The 17,452-nt window shown below is 38.0% G+C and overlaps 1 protein-coding gene across 1 annotated transcript; it reads right to left on the reverse strand.

Moving 5' to 3' along the window:
- Positions 1–6,881: 6,881 nt before the first annotated feature.
- On the reverse strand, positions 6,882–16,584 carry slc2a3a (solute carrier family 2 member 3a). Its single transcript, XM_055225501.1, has 10 exons — positions 16,564–16,584; positions 15,937–16,038; positions 15,533–15,693; positions 14,439–14,679; positions 13,865–14,027; positions 12,675–12,862; positions 11,882–11,986; positions 10,744–10,842; positions 10,392–10,595; positions 6,882–9,779 (listed from the first exon to the last, which is right to left on the reverse strand). Exons 1-10 carry the CDS (start codon positions 16,582–16,584, stop codon positions 9,453–9,455), a joined length of 1,611 nt encoding a protein of 536 aa, XP_055081476.1. The 3' UTR covers positions 6,882–9,452.
- Between the last annotated feature and the right edge of the window lie 868 nt (positions 16,585–17,452).

A 17,452-nucleotide genomic window follows, 5' to 3' on the forward strand; every position in this document is an offset into this window, starting at 1 on the left:
TTCCGGCGCGACGGGATGACGAGTGCCCCCCTCCGCGTGCGCCCCTCTCCCATAATAAATACTCCACCATCATAAAACATCTACTAACACAAGTAGGACAGCTCCCGCAGGGAGGAGACGTATGAACCTGCAGTGTGTGATTTATACTGGAGAAAGAAACACGACTTAATCAGAGAGAAGTAACTGAATACATTTACCCAAAATATACAAGATATTCATTCAGAATACTCATCTACAGAATGCAGTTACTTTACTAAATTAAAATTAATACATAATGGTACTTCATCATTATTTTTTTTTTGTTTCTAATTAGACATACTGTACATTAATGCATAATAAAAATAAAGCTTTTTGTAATTATGTCATGTTTTTACACTATAATATAAAACAGCTGATGTAAAAGTATTCAGAGTATTCAGAACGCAGTACTCTGATTGGCCCGTGTAATGAGGTACGTTACAAAATACATTTTAATTTGGTTATTCAGTATTTTGAACTGAACTTAATAGAAAACGACATTGCAACTGCCACAGGTCATTTAAATAACCAAATCAATGGATGCAGAGAAATAAACGTTGGAAAAAATAAAACTGACTTCAATTAAATGTATAAATTAAATGAATAAATATGCAAATAGTATAAAGAGTAAAAAGCACATATACAAACACACAAGTGTCAGTAATAAGTTAATAATTGAAATTTAAATAAACTTTAGTTCATTTGAATGGTCATGTGCTGAATAGTTAACAGAACAGTAAAACACACCAAACCCTTGTCATAATAATCTGATTTCTGGAGTGATCAGATTATGTAAATGACGTGTGAACAATGTAAGTCTTTTGTGAGTAATCTGATTTCTTTCTGGCAGTTTAAATCTGTGCAGGTTTTGTCATCAAAATATATACAAAAGCTCATCTTTGTGCTGACCCACTTCTTTTAAAGGCGCACTATGTAAGTGGAGGGTCTGACACCTGTTAGTCTCCATAGAAATGTTCTTACTTTGTTAAAAAATATTCACATTATAATATTAAACATACTATCTCACTATAGGCAAAGTCACAGGTCAGATCTGTGGACAGGCGACGCTGCTCACAAAATAAGACGGCATGTTTTTCAAGGTATAATTGAATCAGCGGTAAATAGACATGTTTAATACTATTCTGTGGAACATGCCTGGCAAAACAATTACATCTCCATGGAGACAAGCAGGAGCAGTACCCTTCACCAGAAAATGTTCATAGTGTATCTTTAATGATAAACTGAAAGTGTTGACAAACCATTACTTTGCCTGTGTGTTACAACATGATAATTATTTTATTATATAAAATACAAAACATCTGGGGCTCACATTTGCACATAAACCAGACATGTGCCCCAGATGCTCTCTCTCACTCTCACTTTCTCTCACTCTCTCTCTTTGTCTCTCTCTTTCTTTCTCTTGCTCTCTTACTCTCTCATTCTTTCTTTGCTTCTCTCTCACTCTCCCTTTCTCTATATCACTTTCCCTCTCTCTCTCTCACTCTTTCTCTCACTCTCTTGTTCTGTCTCTCGCTTTCTCTTTGTCTCTCTTTCTCCCACGTGCTCTCTCTCCCTCTCTCACTTGTGTGCTCTCTCTCTCCCTCTCTCACTCGCATGCTCTCTCTCCCTCTCTCACTCTTGCTCTCTCTCCCTCTCTCTTTCTCTCACTCTTTCTCTCTCTCTCTCACTCTTGCTCTCTCTCCCTCGCATGCTCTCTCCCTCCCTCACTTTCCCTCTCTCTTGCATGCTCTCTCTGCCTCTCTCTTTCTCTCACTCGTTCTCTCTCTCTCTCTCTCACTCTTGCTCTCTCTCCCTCTCTCACTCGCATGCTCTCTCCTTCCCTCTCTTTCCCTCTCTCTCTTGCATGCTCTCTCTGCCTCTCTCTCTTTTTCTCTCTCCCGCTCTCACGTGCACTCTCTCTCTCTCTCTTTCTGTCTCTCCCTCTACGTCTCTCTTTCTCTCTGTCACTCTCTCTCTCTTTCTCTCTCTGTCTCTTATTTTCTCTGTACTTCAGACACTCTTGTTACACATTTTTTCAGATTTATTACCTAATTTCAGAATCTTACAAAGAAGCATGTGGACATTTGTGACAGGACTTTCAAACAGTCAAATATAGAGTGAAGTGATGGTGTGAGCAGTACACTGAAGCTAACAGTCATAGAGGTGTGCTTATAGCCTCAGACAGCAGACCACAGGCTAAAACACAATACAAAACACACCATTTCAAAACACTCACGTAGCAGTTAACAGGTGGACACAATGCAAGTGGATTTCACGCGATTTTTAACGTCACCCAATCACATACAACGATATTGATCTGTCAACTGTTGCTAGGCAGATATCAGAGATTTTATGAATAGACCCTAGAATCTATAAATGAGTAAAATAGCATCAGTTTGACATGAAGTAGATCTAGTTTCATCTGAATATTTTCATTTTAAAATAGCCTTTTTTAATCTTGGAGCTGATTTTGCATAACTAAGATTTTTTTTATTTTAAAATTTTAGTAACCAAATGTTACAGAAATAAGGGTAAATTATTTTTGCTAATTTCTTTTTGTAACAGTAACTTTAAAGAAATTTGTATAGAAATAACCATTTTATGGAACTAATGTCAAGACACAACCAATTAATTTCACACGATATGTTTAGGCCATAGACTGTGTAAAGTATCGTTTTTATAGTATTTATATATACAGTCTGTGGTTCAGACTGTCTCTGGGTTTCAGGCGACATCACAACATTTTATTCATCGGTTTCAGCTTCCCATTAAATAAAACAATTTGATGACTTTTTTCCATTCAAAAGATATATTTTGTTTTTAATCGCTATGACAACAGTTTTAGATTCTCATCATTCTGAAACCCAAGGATAGGCCAGTGATATTTAATACAGATGAGGGCCAGCTAAAATATTGTTAAAATCCACATAACTGTTTTTGTTGTAATACAGTGAGGTCTTGGGTCTCGTCATTAATAGAAATGATCAGGTTCAACATTTGTGAATTTACCTTTCGGCTATTTTCAATGAAATTACCATGTGACCCAGGAAGGAAAACTGAGAGTATGACATCATCACATTCTAGAATCTGAACAGCCAATAGGCACGCTGGAACTTGTTTATGAATGAAACAAAAGTGTGCTAAGGAAAAGCAGGTTGAAATAAACTTTTACTATAAATCTGATGTGCACCCCAAATAAGAACACACATGCGTCAACACAGACTTCTGTTTCAAAAATACTCATTATTTACACAATCACTGATCTATCCCTTTACACTACAGTGTCTACAGAGGCTGGCTGTGGTGAGGAGCAGAGTGTGCTGAGACTCAAATCTAATCAGGTAATGTTTTTACACCAAAATTCCTTTTCAACATTATAGACTTATTTTAGGCGATGGTACAGGAAGCAGCGGAAGAATGTTAAAGTTGCACTATGGAACATTTCTGCTTGTTTCCATGGAGATGTGATTGCTTTGCCTGGAATGTTTCGCTGTATGACAGTGTAGTCAAGAATGTGACGCAACCAGAACAAGTTACTGGCTAGATCTGTGAAGAGGTGAGCCCACTAAAGGATGCACCAAGAACGACCCAGTGCGTGTTTGTCTCCATGGAGATGTGGTTGCTTTGCCTGTAATGTTTCGCAGTATGGCATTAATCTTATCAGTCTCTGTGGAGTCAAGACGGTGACACAACTAGGGCAAGTTACTGATCAGATCTGTGGAGAGGCAAACATGGATGTTTTTCAAGGTATATATGTTAGTAAGATTGATAACATTAATGCCACACTGTGAAACATTACACGCAAAGCAATATAATTTCCATAGAAACAAAGAGGTGATGGAGCATTCTCGGTGTATTCTTTAGCAGGCTCGCCTTTCCACAGATCTGACCTGTAATCTGTCCTGGCTGTGTCAAACTCATTACTAGCTTAATGTTATACTGTGCAACATCCAGGTAAAGCATTTACATCTCCATGGAAACAAGCAGAAAGGTTGCATAGTGCAGCTTCAAGCTTGGCAGGAAAAATAGCAGAAATACACTTTTATTCCAACTTGAACACATCACTGTAGAGCACAAAATACAGAGACGACAAAGCCAGCAGTGTCTGTCCATCTCAGCTATGGTACAATAAATATATTTTTCACAACATCTGGGGAAATTGTCTTTAAAATTTGTGAATTAATGTGAAATAAATGTGCAAATATCTTCATACACATTACACACAGCACTGTTTGTACACAGAAAACAGACAGGAGCCGCAAACACAGTGAGCATATGAGCTGTACCGTTTTGAGTTTAATGCCATTTACATAGAAGTTAAAAGCATGAAATTAAAACAAAAACTAGATATTTACCTTTTTTTTTTCTTCAATTAATCCAAATAGTAGCAAACCAACTATGGGCTAACTCATTAAAAACAAAAACGTTCCATGAGTGCGAATGAAAAGGCAAATGTCTTAAACCAAATCCAAATGCAAGCTACTTATCAACAGCGTAAAGAAGTGGCCCAAGTGAGTGCGACGTCACCAGCTCCAGTCAAATGAAGCTCATCGAGGCTAGCAGATATAGGGCGAAAGTGGAGTCGAGTTTCCATATTTGGAATTACGACCATGAGTATCACAGCAACCAAAGAGCCAATCCAAAGCAGGACTATTTAAGATGACACCCCTTCCCTTAGCAACGCTGTCAATCAAACCTGTTACTAACCCTAGCAGGAGCATTTGTCTGTTATTACTGTTCATATCGTGATTTACGGACAGGACAGCAAAATAAAAATGTCAGGATCATGGAGAGCGGTTTAATACGAACATTTTATGACCAAAATGATGAGTCCCATGATCACTTCCTGTTTGGAACGCAGCAGCTAGCAGGTTAGCTATGTCGATTTATATATACAGTCTATGGTGCCACTTTATAATAACTATCCCTTAATTAGCCTTGAACAAAGAGTTTATTAAGAATGATTCAGGTTTAGTTACTACACAATTAGGAGATTAGGGTTAGGAGCAGGCCTGTCATGATAACACACAAGTTTGATATATCGCTGAAGTAAATATAGACGAGAAATGATAATATTGAAACTTATTTAGGCCACTGGCACAAAAAATAAACAACAGAATGAAAACTTAAGACTTTGAATCTATAACGAGTCATACAAGTAATTCATTCAAACTTTTATGACTTAAATCTTATCATATAGTCAAAAAATAGCCCAACATGTCCCAGAAGTGCAAAGAAAAGTACACATGATAAATACTGACCCCAAACATATAGTCCCAGTTTTCACATATGGAACATTAAGTGGATCTAGTGTTTATCATGACAGGCCTAGTTCGGAGTTAGTTCTGCTTTAGGTAGGCTTTGGTTGAATAAAAGCATTTCAATGTCCAAATCTCCCTCCTCTAAAACCACTGGTGACTGGTTTAAAATAAAATAGTGTTCAGTGTGTTTGGGCTTTTGAACAGACATTTTTCAAATACATCAACATCACCAAAACAACAACATTACACCAGTTTCTTCTTCAATAAAATAAATGAAACTAATAAGATACTCAGTCAACATAGTTCAAGGTCCCCTGTCCAGCATTTGAACCAATAAACAAACACTTATGACCCTCCCCCTTTAGGCCAAGGCTGCTCTGATTGGCCACTCGTCTCATCCACTTTGTTGTGATTGGTTAATTTCTCAGATGGCTTAGATGTACAGTACAATGATTTAACATCAAAGGTAAGGTTTAAATATACAATCATTAAGGGATAGGTTTAAGACACGAGGTGGGTAGTTTTTACCTAAGTACCCTCTCAGAGTATTTTTAGACACTTTTACTCCTACTTGAGTGATGCATTTTACAGTGTAACAATACTCTTACTTAAGTAATAGTTTTGATTCCTCTTCCCACTGTGAGTAAATCTAAAGTGACAAAAGCTTTATGTTGACAATATAAAATGATTTGAACTTGTGTGTTTCTTGCAGCTCCTTCAGATATGATTTAGTCTGGCTCATTTTTGTGTCTGTTTGAAAATACCAGATTTTAAGCATTATTTAATATTTCAGATTACATGAAATTATTTAAGTTAGATGCTACGTCCTGTTACAATTACTCTTAGCTGAATTGTAGTTTCTCCACTCTTACTTGAGTAATTACTTGGACTACTTTGTACTTCTACTTGAGTATTGTTATTTTGAAGTAACAGTACTCTTACTTAAGTACATTTTTGCATACTCTACCCACATCTGCGTAAGACACAAGAGGGACCTATAAACTAACGCATTTGGTTTTGTAACCTGTTCATTAACCTGTTCATTAACCTGTTCATTAACCTCGGTTCTCTGACTCTGAGTTAGACAAACCTGACCAACATACAATCGTTTAAAAGGGAGAGTTCAACATTTTGTAAATAAACAAAATACACAAAAAATATGAAAAAAAAATCACCTTGAACCATCACAAATAGAACTTTCTTTTTTAGAAATAGGTAAAAGTATTTATGTCCAATAGCATATATGGATACTTTGCAACTGATATCATCAACATTCTCTGGGGGGCTGAGGCTAACTAGAGGCACTGCTCTGTCTGAAGCCCTTTTACTCAAGTTAGGCTTTATTTTAACACAATCTGAACCAGACAGAGTTGACTTATTTGGAACTACAACAGGTGAGCTAGTTTGGGAAGTTCAACAAGTCTCCCACACATAACTTTACAGTCACATGCTAGCTAGCATTAGCCAACAGTTTTTAAGTTAGTCACTCTGACCTTTTTGTTGAAAATCAAGCTCTTAAACAGGACCATGAATGCTCGGGTTGATCACAGGCTCCTGTTTGAATCTGTCTGTCTGTTTTGTTTTTTTTTTGTTTTTTTTCTTGAGTTTAACTTTTTTGGTGTTTTTTGGCATTGTGTCACCATGGTAACTGCTGACCATTACTCCAAAGACACACATGCAGAACACCCCCAGAGTGATGTCACTGCAAAGTATCAATATTCTTTCGAGTATACATTTCTCTGTAGAATCATTGCACTTTGTCTCCTGAAATGGCTTGGGGCTGACACAAAGGAGTAGCATCAGTAGTCTGTTATAGTTAGTTTTGTCCTACAGTTTCTGACCTAAAGTTCATGTAAAAAAATATTAATATATATTTTCTAGTGTTTTGACAAATTAAAGCAGAAATAAAATCATCTGAAGTAGATAAACACATTGCACTATGCTCGGGTTACCACTCACCACTGCTTTGATTGTGCAGTGTGGCAGAGTGGTTAGCTGTCCTGCACATAAACAGGAGTATACTGACACTTTGCAGCTGATGTCATCAACATTCCCTGGGGGTGTGATGCTAAGTGTAGGTACTGCTCTGTCTAAGTCTCTGTTAGACTTTAATCTGAGCTTTATTTGAACACAATTTAGTTGAAACTACAACAGGTGAGCTGATTTGTGCTGGTAATATCTCACACATTAAATTACAGACACAAGTTAGCATTAGCCAACAGCTTTTCAGTTAGTCAACCTCCTAAACAGGACCATCAACGCTCGGATTGATCACAGGATCCTGAAAATGTTTAAATCACTTTGGTATTTTTTCTTGAGTTTTCAGACTATCTTAAAAGTTTTTGGCTGTGTTTGCTAATGTGTGCTTTGTGTCACCTGCTGAAAAATCCGCCAATAGACATATATGTAGAACACCCCCAGTGCGATGTCACTGCAAAGTATCAATATAAGAAGATAGTTTGTTATATTAAATTGTGCCTGTATATATTTCAGAATAATAGTCCTTAGTAGTAGGACTAGTAATAGGCCATGATTTTTAAGTATTTAAAACGAGAGCCTCAAACTGTAAAATACAATGCCATTTATACAGACTGAAACATATTTTGATTATATTTCTTTTTAAAGGTGTACTATGTAACTTTTCTACAGTGTTCCACAGTATGGCATTAACCTTATCAGTCTCCATGGAAACAAAAATGGCATCATACAGGTCTGGTTTGTGGAGAAGAGACATGTTTAATGCCATACAGAGGAACAGTTCAGTCAAAGCAATAATATCTCCAGAGTAACAAGCAGATAGCGTCCCCAAAAAGTGACATAGTGCTCCTTTACCTATAATGTCAACGGTGTGTTGTTTTGTTTGAGAATAAATAGTCAGTTTTACTTTGAAATGTTTGATTTAAGCGATAATTACCTCTTTAAATATATATTTTTTGAAACAATTCTTCCGTTTTGTTAAGATTATGTTTTATTTGAACTGGTATTGCATATGAGCGTTTGCAGTGCCCCCACCTGGACAAAATGCATCATTGCACAAAAACCATTGTTACTTGTGTTGTGTTGTGGAACTTTGGCTTTAAATGTCCCTTATTTGTCCTGTATTTGACACGAAATTCTCAATATAAATAAATATGATACAAATGTTATATTGCACAAAAAGTGACAGTAGTGACAATGTCTAATAAATGTGTGGATCCTAAATAAATCATTTCTGAAATACTGCTCTATTATTAATATATTTTACTAATCTAAAATCTAGAGGCCTAAATCTTTAGCTTCAGAAATGCTGCAGTGACATTATAATTTTCTTTATTCTTAGGCCTGGAAATAGTTAAATAAATAAATACATATGTTTAATAGAATCTGAATACATACTTTTTCATTATTCTCAAAAAACCAATGCACTTTCTAATATAAAGTACTGTGTATCTTTGCTGTGGCTCCACATGAGTCTGTCTCACCCTTTCACAATAAAAGTCTTCAGGAATGTTTGAGTTGAATCTCTAGTTCTGCGCAGTAAAAGCTTGGGTTTAAAATATGGAGAGTCTGAAGCAGTTGTATAAGTTAGTGTGGAAATGCTTTAAACTGCCACTGTTCTGTCTATCAAAATAAGTCAGTGTTTCCCAGAGTCATCTTAGACTTATTTTCTTATTTTGAAATATGTTGTGAAAGAGGAGAGGTTATTTATGACCAATGTTGGGACACTTTATTATTATAATTATTATTATCAATTAAATATGGTTGTTGTTACTAACACGGTTTAGCTCTTGTGTAAAAATTAGAATGATATTTTGATCTGAAGTATCCAAAAATCTGTAGTAAGGTTTGATTTTTGATGAAGAATTTGCCACATATTTTACATTTATAAGTATTATTCTCTGTCTGAAAGAATTATGAAATTATATTCTTATTCTCTTCATTATATTCTTCTTTCATTTCTACAGATTTTAAGAAATATTTCTCAACTTTTTTGGTCTTTTGCAACTTTTTGGAAACAATTATCATCATCCATCCACCAAACTTACTGTAATTTCCTATGTTTGTCAAGTTAATGCCATTCTCAACTCCCTTTTCGAACCTCAGACTACAATTTTCAAACTGCTGACTTAAGCTGCATTCATGTTTTGGTAGTTCCTTCTTTAAAAATACCTACATCTTTAAAACATAAACTTCCTACACGCTCTCTTGAACTGTAGCGTTACTCTTATCGTCTAGCGGTGTTGTTTCGGAAGCAGTAGTTTGATTTTTGGCAGTGTCGACCAATGGGACTTTCTCTTTGTCCGCGGAGGGGGCGTCGATGGTGAGCGAGGTGGTGCCCTCTGTTGGTGCATCTGCGGGGGCAGAGGTGGACTCAGAAGTAGGGGGAGGAGCTCCGCTGAAACCACGGGCGATTTCATCAAATGTTTTTCCTTTGGTCTCAGGGACTTTGATGAATGTGAAGATGAAGAAGAGGATGAGGAAGGCAGTGAAGATGAGGAAGACCCAAGGGCCACACAGCTCCTACAGAGAGAGAGAGGAGATAGGTAGACTGTTTAATAGACAATACACTTACAACCCTCCCTCTCCTCTGTCTCTTCTGCTCCATCTGGCCCTCTCCTCTGCATCCTCTGCTCCTCTGACCTTCTCCTCTGCTCCGCTGACCTTCTCCTCTGACCTTCTCCTCTGCATCCTCTGCTCCTCTGACCTTCTCCTCTGCATCTTCTGCTCCATCTGACCCTCTCCTCTTTATTCTCTGCTCCGTGTGACCCCCTCCTCTGCATCCTCTGCTCCTCTGACTCTTTCCTCTACATCCTATGCTCCTCTGACCCTCTCTTCTGCATCCTTTCATATATCCTCTTTAGTATTCCTCTTGGCCTGTATACAACTATACATTATGGTTTCAATAATAAATCCACACATCTGATCTGATCATGACCTGGTGGTAACTTGTCTCCATGAAAACTATTAATGCCATACTTAACATTCCAGGAAACACAATGATATCACCATGGAGACAAGGAGCACAAGAAAGGTTACATTGCATGGGAAATATAAGCACTGAAAAAGCTTGATTAATCTAGCTGAGTATTGTAACATCACTGTTGTTTCCAGAATTGGTTGATTTGAACTCACCACTAGTTTGGGGAAGCTCATGCCGACCAGGAAGTTGGCGGTCCAATTGCAGCAGCCGGCCACAGCCATAGCAGCGGGACGAGGGCCCTGAGAGAAGAGCTCTGCCACGATGAACCAGGGAATAGGACCAGGCCCCAACTCAAACATGGCCACGAATAACATCACAGCCAGGATCGCAATGTAGCTCATCACTGACACGTGTTTCTGTGCAGAGGGACAGATGGAAGGAGGAAGATAGATTAAACTTTGAGAATTTTGGTTCAGAATGTTGTATATAGTCACAGTCACATTTGATCATACTACACTGATAGGACAAAATAATACAAAAAACAAGTCAAACACATAGACTGACCAGGAGCAGAGAGATGGTCATGAGCAGAGCGCTGACTGCCATTCCTCCTAAACCGAGGAGGTGCAGAGTGCGACGTCCTGCTTTCTCCACCAGGAACAACTGAAGAAGAAACAGAGACACAGGGAATTAGAATACATCTGTCTGTTATAGGCTAAACTAAACATTTTTGAAAAATTCCAGTCTGGCTTCAGGACACGACACAGCACCGAATCTGTACTGCTCAAAGTGCAGAATGACATTCTTTTATCCCTTGATGCGAAAAAACCTGTACTGCTAGTCATGTTGGACCTTACTGCAGCGGTTGACACCGTGGACCATTCGGTCCTCCTAACACATCTGGGCCCAAAAGGTCGGCCTTCAAGGACCTGTGTTGCAGTGGTTTAGATCATATTTAACAGATAGGACATTCTCTGTTATGATTGGTGACCTCTCCTCCTCCTCAGCCCTTTTGATCTCTGTTGTGCCACAGGGATCCATTTTGGGCCCTGTTTTATTTTCTCTGTACATGTTGCCCTTAGACACAGTTATTTCAAATCACAATGTGTCCTTCCATCTGTATGCAGATGATTTACAAATCTACCTGCCAGTTGTTCCTGATTCCTCTGACAGTCTGGAATCCATCAACAGATGTCTAGATGATATTAAACTGTGGCTGTGCTTGAATGAGGAGAAAACAGAATGCATTGTGTTTGGACTTTAATCATGTTGTCAAAAACCTGGGGGTGAAATTGAATAGCGGTCTAAAATTTGACAAACAAATAGATTCTGTGGTCGAGAAAAAGAGAAAATGTAATTTAAACAGCATATTTTCAGGATCCTATGATCAATACGAGCGTTCATGGTTTGATTTTTAACAAAAAGGTGAATGTGACTAACTGAAAAACTTTTGGCTATTGCTAGCTTGTGACTGTAATGTTATCTGAGACGGACTTATTTACGAGTACAAATCAGCTCACCTGTTGTTCCAGCTAATCCATCTCTTTCTGATCAGATTGTGTTAAAACAAAGCTCAGACGTTTAAAGTCTAACGAACCTCAGACAGAGCAGGGCTTACAGTTAGCATCACACCGCCGGGGAATGGGAGCTGTGTATTGTTAAGTGTGTGTTAAAATCATACATATACAGTAATGTCACTCACAGAGACAATGGTGAAGATGACATTGACGATTCCGGCTCCGATTGTGGCGTAGATTGGCTGTTTCACCCCGGCAGATTCGAAAATACCAGTGGAGTAATAGAAGACCTAAAACAAGGAAGGAAACACTTTTTGTATTTTATAGAGTGATTTAGACCTAAAGAGGCAGGTCTGAAATCAGAGCTGTGGATGTTGTTATGGAGATACCAGAGACGTGCAAGTCTACAGACCAAATATCACATGTAACTTTATTATCAGACAAATAAGACACGATAAAAAGGTGTGGCATTTTTGTGGAAAGGCTTCATAAAACAGGCAGTTTGCATGTCTTCATATCAGGGCACAGGGGAATAGACCTGGAAACTTGCTTGTTTTCGACCTTATGGTAATAAAACTGCCTGAATGGATCAAGGCAAATGGGACTTTAAGGCAATTTCTGTCTAAAAAAAGAAATGTGTTAAGAGAGAACAGGGTTTATTATAGAGCGACACAAATACATGCTGTTGTTACATAATAACAGCAGGGTTATTATTTTTAGCAGCAGATGTAGAGTAGTATTTGTGATTTGTGTATTAGTACATGTACAGCATTAATTTAAGACTAGTTGGACAGTAGAAGTAGGACAGCAACAGCAGCAGTAGTAGTAGTAACAGTATTAGTATTAGTGATTGTAGTAGTAGTACTAGTATTTTTTATCTCAACTTTGATCCCAGACAGCTGCTGTGACAGTTGCAGTAGTTATAGTCGTAGTAGTAGTAGTAGTAGTAGTAGTAGTAGAAGTAGTAATAGTACTCACAGCGTTGATCCCAGACAGCTGCTGGGACAGCTGCAGCATCACTGCGATGAGCAGAGGTTGTCTGTAGGCTGCAGACCTGAACAGCTCTGGGATGGTGACCTTCTTCTCCAGAGCCATCTTTGCACTCTCCTCCTTCATCTCCTGCAGGTCTTTACTCACATCCTCTGTGCCACGCAAACGCACCAGAGCTGAGGAAACAGAGACTCAGAGATCCAGTCATCATTATCGTCATTCGTCATTAGTTATTACAAATTAGTGTTGTCACGATACTAAAATTTCAAACAAGATTGAGATATCAAGGAAAAGACAATGATAACACAATGACAATAAAAACACTCTTTCTTTAGACAATGGAATGTGATTTTCCACATTAAATGATAGTACTTTCTTTTCTATTCTCATGTGGCCTTTTATCACTCAGTGTCCAGTAGGTTCCATAGTGGTCCATGGGTGTATACTAGTCTATGCGTCTTATACTTGTTCTGATACCGCTCAACATCATTCCAAAGCTATTAAGGAAAGGTTCATTTCTGGCCTGTAAATGGGACTCTTTTGTATCGATACCTGCTCAAATAAGTATCTAGTTTTAGTATCGATTAGTATCTGATTTTTGATACTTTTGACAAGCCTATTAGAAAATATAAGGAATTCTACAGCAATTTGTTAATATTCTATTACCTGAAGCTCCAGCAATAGCGATATCAGTATCAAAATAATAACTTTATTGGACAGACAGTAACTGTTTTTTTTTTTTAAGTTAAATATATAAAGGCAGATTTTATTCATGATTTTCTCGAGTCCATTTTTAGCCTTGGACTGTGTAGCTCAAATTTGAGGTGTGAGGAGTAAAATATTGTTACAAAGACTTGTAGGGACAATATTGTTTACTCTGTTTGAACTAAATGAACATGGGGGTGTACATGACAACAACCCCCCAAAAAAAGGTTTAGTAGCATGTTTACTTTCTGAAGAACAATAAAAAAGTGGTACCACTGATGACCACTAGATGTCACTCTAGTAGACTGGTATCGTAATCTCTTATAGGAAAGATATTAGAGCCTTGTTTAATTTATTTGTATTTCTTTTGTAATGATTAAAGCTACACTTCCAGGAATAGGTTAAAAAAAATCCAATTCCAGACTCACACAGTATGTACTGGTATAATAGTGGCTAATTGTGAATGTACGTACCCTTGCGTGCCTGCTCCTCCTGTTTGAGGTTGATTAGCAGAAACCGTGGGCTCTCAGGACAGAACGGGAGCAGGATGCACTGCACCACGGCTGGAACCACCGTCAGAGCCAAAAGAAGAGGCCACAGCTTCTCTGATCCCAGCAAACTCTCCAAACCGAAAATCTGAGAACAGAGAGAGGAGGTTAGTTTGTGTTTGATGGTGCACTTCAAGACACAACAGTCAAAACAGAGGCTAAAACATTCGAGAAGTGGTAATGGTTTGGCATTTTTTAGGATGGAGATGTTGTTGCTTTGACTGGAATGTTCCATATTATAGCATTAAACTAATCTACCTCCATGAACACAAGGTACTGACACCACTATACACCACATTACAGGTCAGATACGTGAAGTGGTGACTCTATTCAGTTTTTTATAATATCTGTGGGCAATAAAAACACCTTTAATTGAATAAATGTTAGACAGATACGATTTAATGTTATACTGTGGAACATTTCAAGTAAAGCAATAACATCTCTATTTATTATTATTATTATTATTATTGTTATTATTATGTAGATAAAAGTGTGTTACCTGTGCAATGAGGATGCCCACCACCACCCCGAGCTGGTGCAAGGTCCCAAAGGCTCCTCGGAGGGGGGTGGGTGACACCTCTCCCACGTACATAGGTGTGAGTCCGGTGAAGAATCCACAAAACAGCCCAATGACCAGACGTCCAGCGATCACCATCTCATAGGAGGAGCAGATGGTGGAGAAGCCCATGAGAAGGCCCCCGATCACGGCCAGGACGTTCACCAGAAACATGGACCTGCGCCTGGAGGGACAGACACAGGTATTTTAAATCAAAGGTTAAGGCACACTTTATTGTCCTGCAGGTAAAGGTAAGGGGCATTGTTGTTTTAGATATATGCAAAAGCAGAATAATATGATTTTAGTCTATAAAAAAGGTCCTATATTCCACAAAATTGAAATTTAAGCCATGTTATAATGTTGTTAGCTCCTCAAAAACATACCTGAAGTTTTGTTTTGTTTCATATGAGTAACCCTCCATTATTAGTTTGTCTACATTTCCAAAGCTCAAAATGCTCTGTTCCACCTTGTGATGTCATGAAGCAGTAGTTTTCAAGTTAATGGCTACCTTTAACCCTTTGTTCAGCAGAGATGTGGCAATTCCAGAGCTAGAATCATCCAAATGATTCTAGTGAAAGTGTATGGAGTTTAAAAAACAAAGTGGAGCACTTCCTGTATTACCACATAACATCACAAGGTGGAACAGAGTGTTTTCAGTTTGAGAGAAGAACTCAGCCTAAATATACAGAGTTTGTGTGTTAAACGTGTGAATGAAACAAAACACAACTCCAGGTCTGTTTGTGATGAGGAAACATTATAAGACAGATCAGAAAATAGAGTAATATGGGCCCTTTAAGGAAAGTGACAAGTTAAAGTTTTATATTTTTTGCTTACTTTCACAAACTCAGCTCAGAGATGGCCTAATATACACACAACATAATGAACTGTGCCCACTTTAAATTTGAAATGACAACGAGATGAGATGAGTCACTAATGGCTTTGTGTGGACTTTAAAGAGAGCCACAGTTTTATAACATCCATTAGACTAAAGCTGACAAAACAAACAGGAAACACAGCAGTCAGAGTTAGAGCTGTACCTCCCAAAGCGGTTGGCCATGACTCCCACACTGAAGGAGCCCACCATCCCACCCACGCTGAAGATGGCCACAGAGACGCTCCACACGATGGTGCACATGCCCTGGCTGATGGGCTCACCGTATCGCTCCATCCACGTGGAGTTAAAGAAAGAACGCAGCTTCTACACAGGGGAAAACAGGGTGGAGAATGGTGATTAATATACTTTTGGTTTGGGAAGATAATTATATGAAACATGCAGGAGAAATAAAAATCATTTTAATCTAAAGCTATGACTCAAAGCTGTGATTTTTGGATGATGTAATGTTCAACTTAAACTGGACTAAAACTAAAAATCCTTTATGTCAAAAGACTAAAACTAAAATCTCTTGTCAGAATTCACATTGGCGTTGTGTTTGAGGCCCACCTGCTCTGGAGCATTGATGACTCCAGTGTTGTATCCAAACTGCAGGGAGCCGATCACCGCTGTGGCCAGAGAGAAAAGAAGGTACCCCGTCACCTGCTTCTGCTACACAGAAAAACACAAAACAAACAACAGGTAGACATTTAGTTTAAGAAAAAGTTTTTAAAGTATATTGGAGAACTGGTAATGTAGTTGACAAATGCTAAGAACAACTACCCTTTAATTAGCCTTAATAAAGCATGAACAAAGACTTAATTCAAAATGAACAAATGGTTTTACTAAGAATGTTCAGGAGTTATGGTTAAGTAGTTACTCAGCCTGAAATTCTCACTATTCCTGTTTCAAATCGAATGTATTTAGAGCACATTTAAAACAGCCAAAGCTTATCAGAGTGTTTACTGTTTTATATAGTCACAAAAACTACTTACAATCATTTATCACGGGGCGTTCACTTGTACTGGCCCAGTTTAAGTACTAATGTGTAGTTTAGTCCTGGTCTAGTCTTCATTACGGTCCAGTTTTAGTATTTGTTTAGTATCAATTTTAATATAATAACTGAGCAATGCAACCTAAGATGACTATATCATTTTTGGGAACATTTTGTAGAGTCTACCAAAACACCACAATAACCGAGAGCCCAGAGAAGGTCATAATGGGATTTGAAATGACTTATATATTTGAGATGTACCTGACGGGCAGGTCAGTGACACAGAGAGAGTGGACATCAATATCACATGAGGCTATATCCTTTATGAAAGAAAAACTCTCCATTTCTACAATTGGCTTTAGGCTCAGTGCTGTAGACAGAGCCCCAGCCCTCAACACTGGATTAAGTTTTAATCTAAATCAGATCTTTCAAATGGCTGATGGTCCCAGAGGTGCTGCTGCTGCTCAGTTAATCAAATACATGTATCACTGTAATGAAATCTACAGAAGGGAAACACACAGCGGGCTCGTAAACAAAGAGATGTGTAGATGTGTCATGGGGAGTGGGAGGGGCAAAGGGAAAGGGGAGTTTACTATTATAATTGCAATTGCAAATGTGTAAAGTTGTCCAATAGAAATATAAACTGCTAAACAGAGGTGGGTAGTACTCAGTTACATTTATTTGAGAAATTTAAAATACATTTTTCAGAGTACTTTTCTAGCAGCATACTTTTACTCCTACTGAGTAATATTTTTATTAAAGTGACAGTATTCTTACTTGAGTAAAGATTGTGGTTCCTCTTTCCACTGTGAGAAAGTCTAAAGTGACAAAAGCTTTATGTCGACAATATGAAATAATTTGAACATTTGTGTCTCTTTCAACTCCTTCAGATATGATTTTTTTTCAAACTTTTGTGTCTATCTTTTTGTGCTTGTGTCTACTCTGTAGTCTGTTATAATCTGCACATATCACAATAATCATCTAAAACAAGTTAATAAAAGAAACAAGTCTGCTGACTTCTGCGTTAGAAAACTGGTGCTCAAGAGGAGCTGACGTCATCACAACAAAGCACTGCATGCTGTTGATGCCCCC

Source organism: Periophthalmus magnuspinnatus, chromosome 11 (genome assembly GCF_009829125.3).
Source record: "Periophthalmus magnuspinnatus isolate fPerMag1 chromosome 11, fPerMag1.2.pri, whole genome shotgun sequence".
NCBI classification, from domain to species: domain Eukaryota; kingdom Metazoa; phylum Chordata; class Actinopteri; order Gobiiformes; family Gobiidae; genus Periophthalmus; species Periophthalmus magnuspinnatus.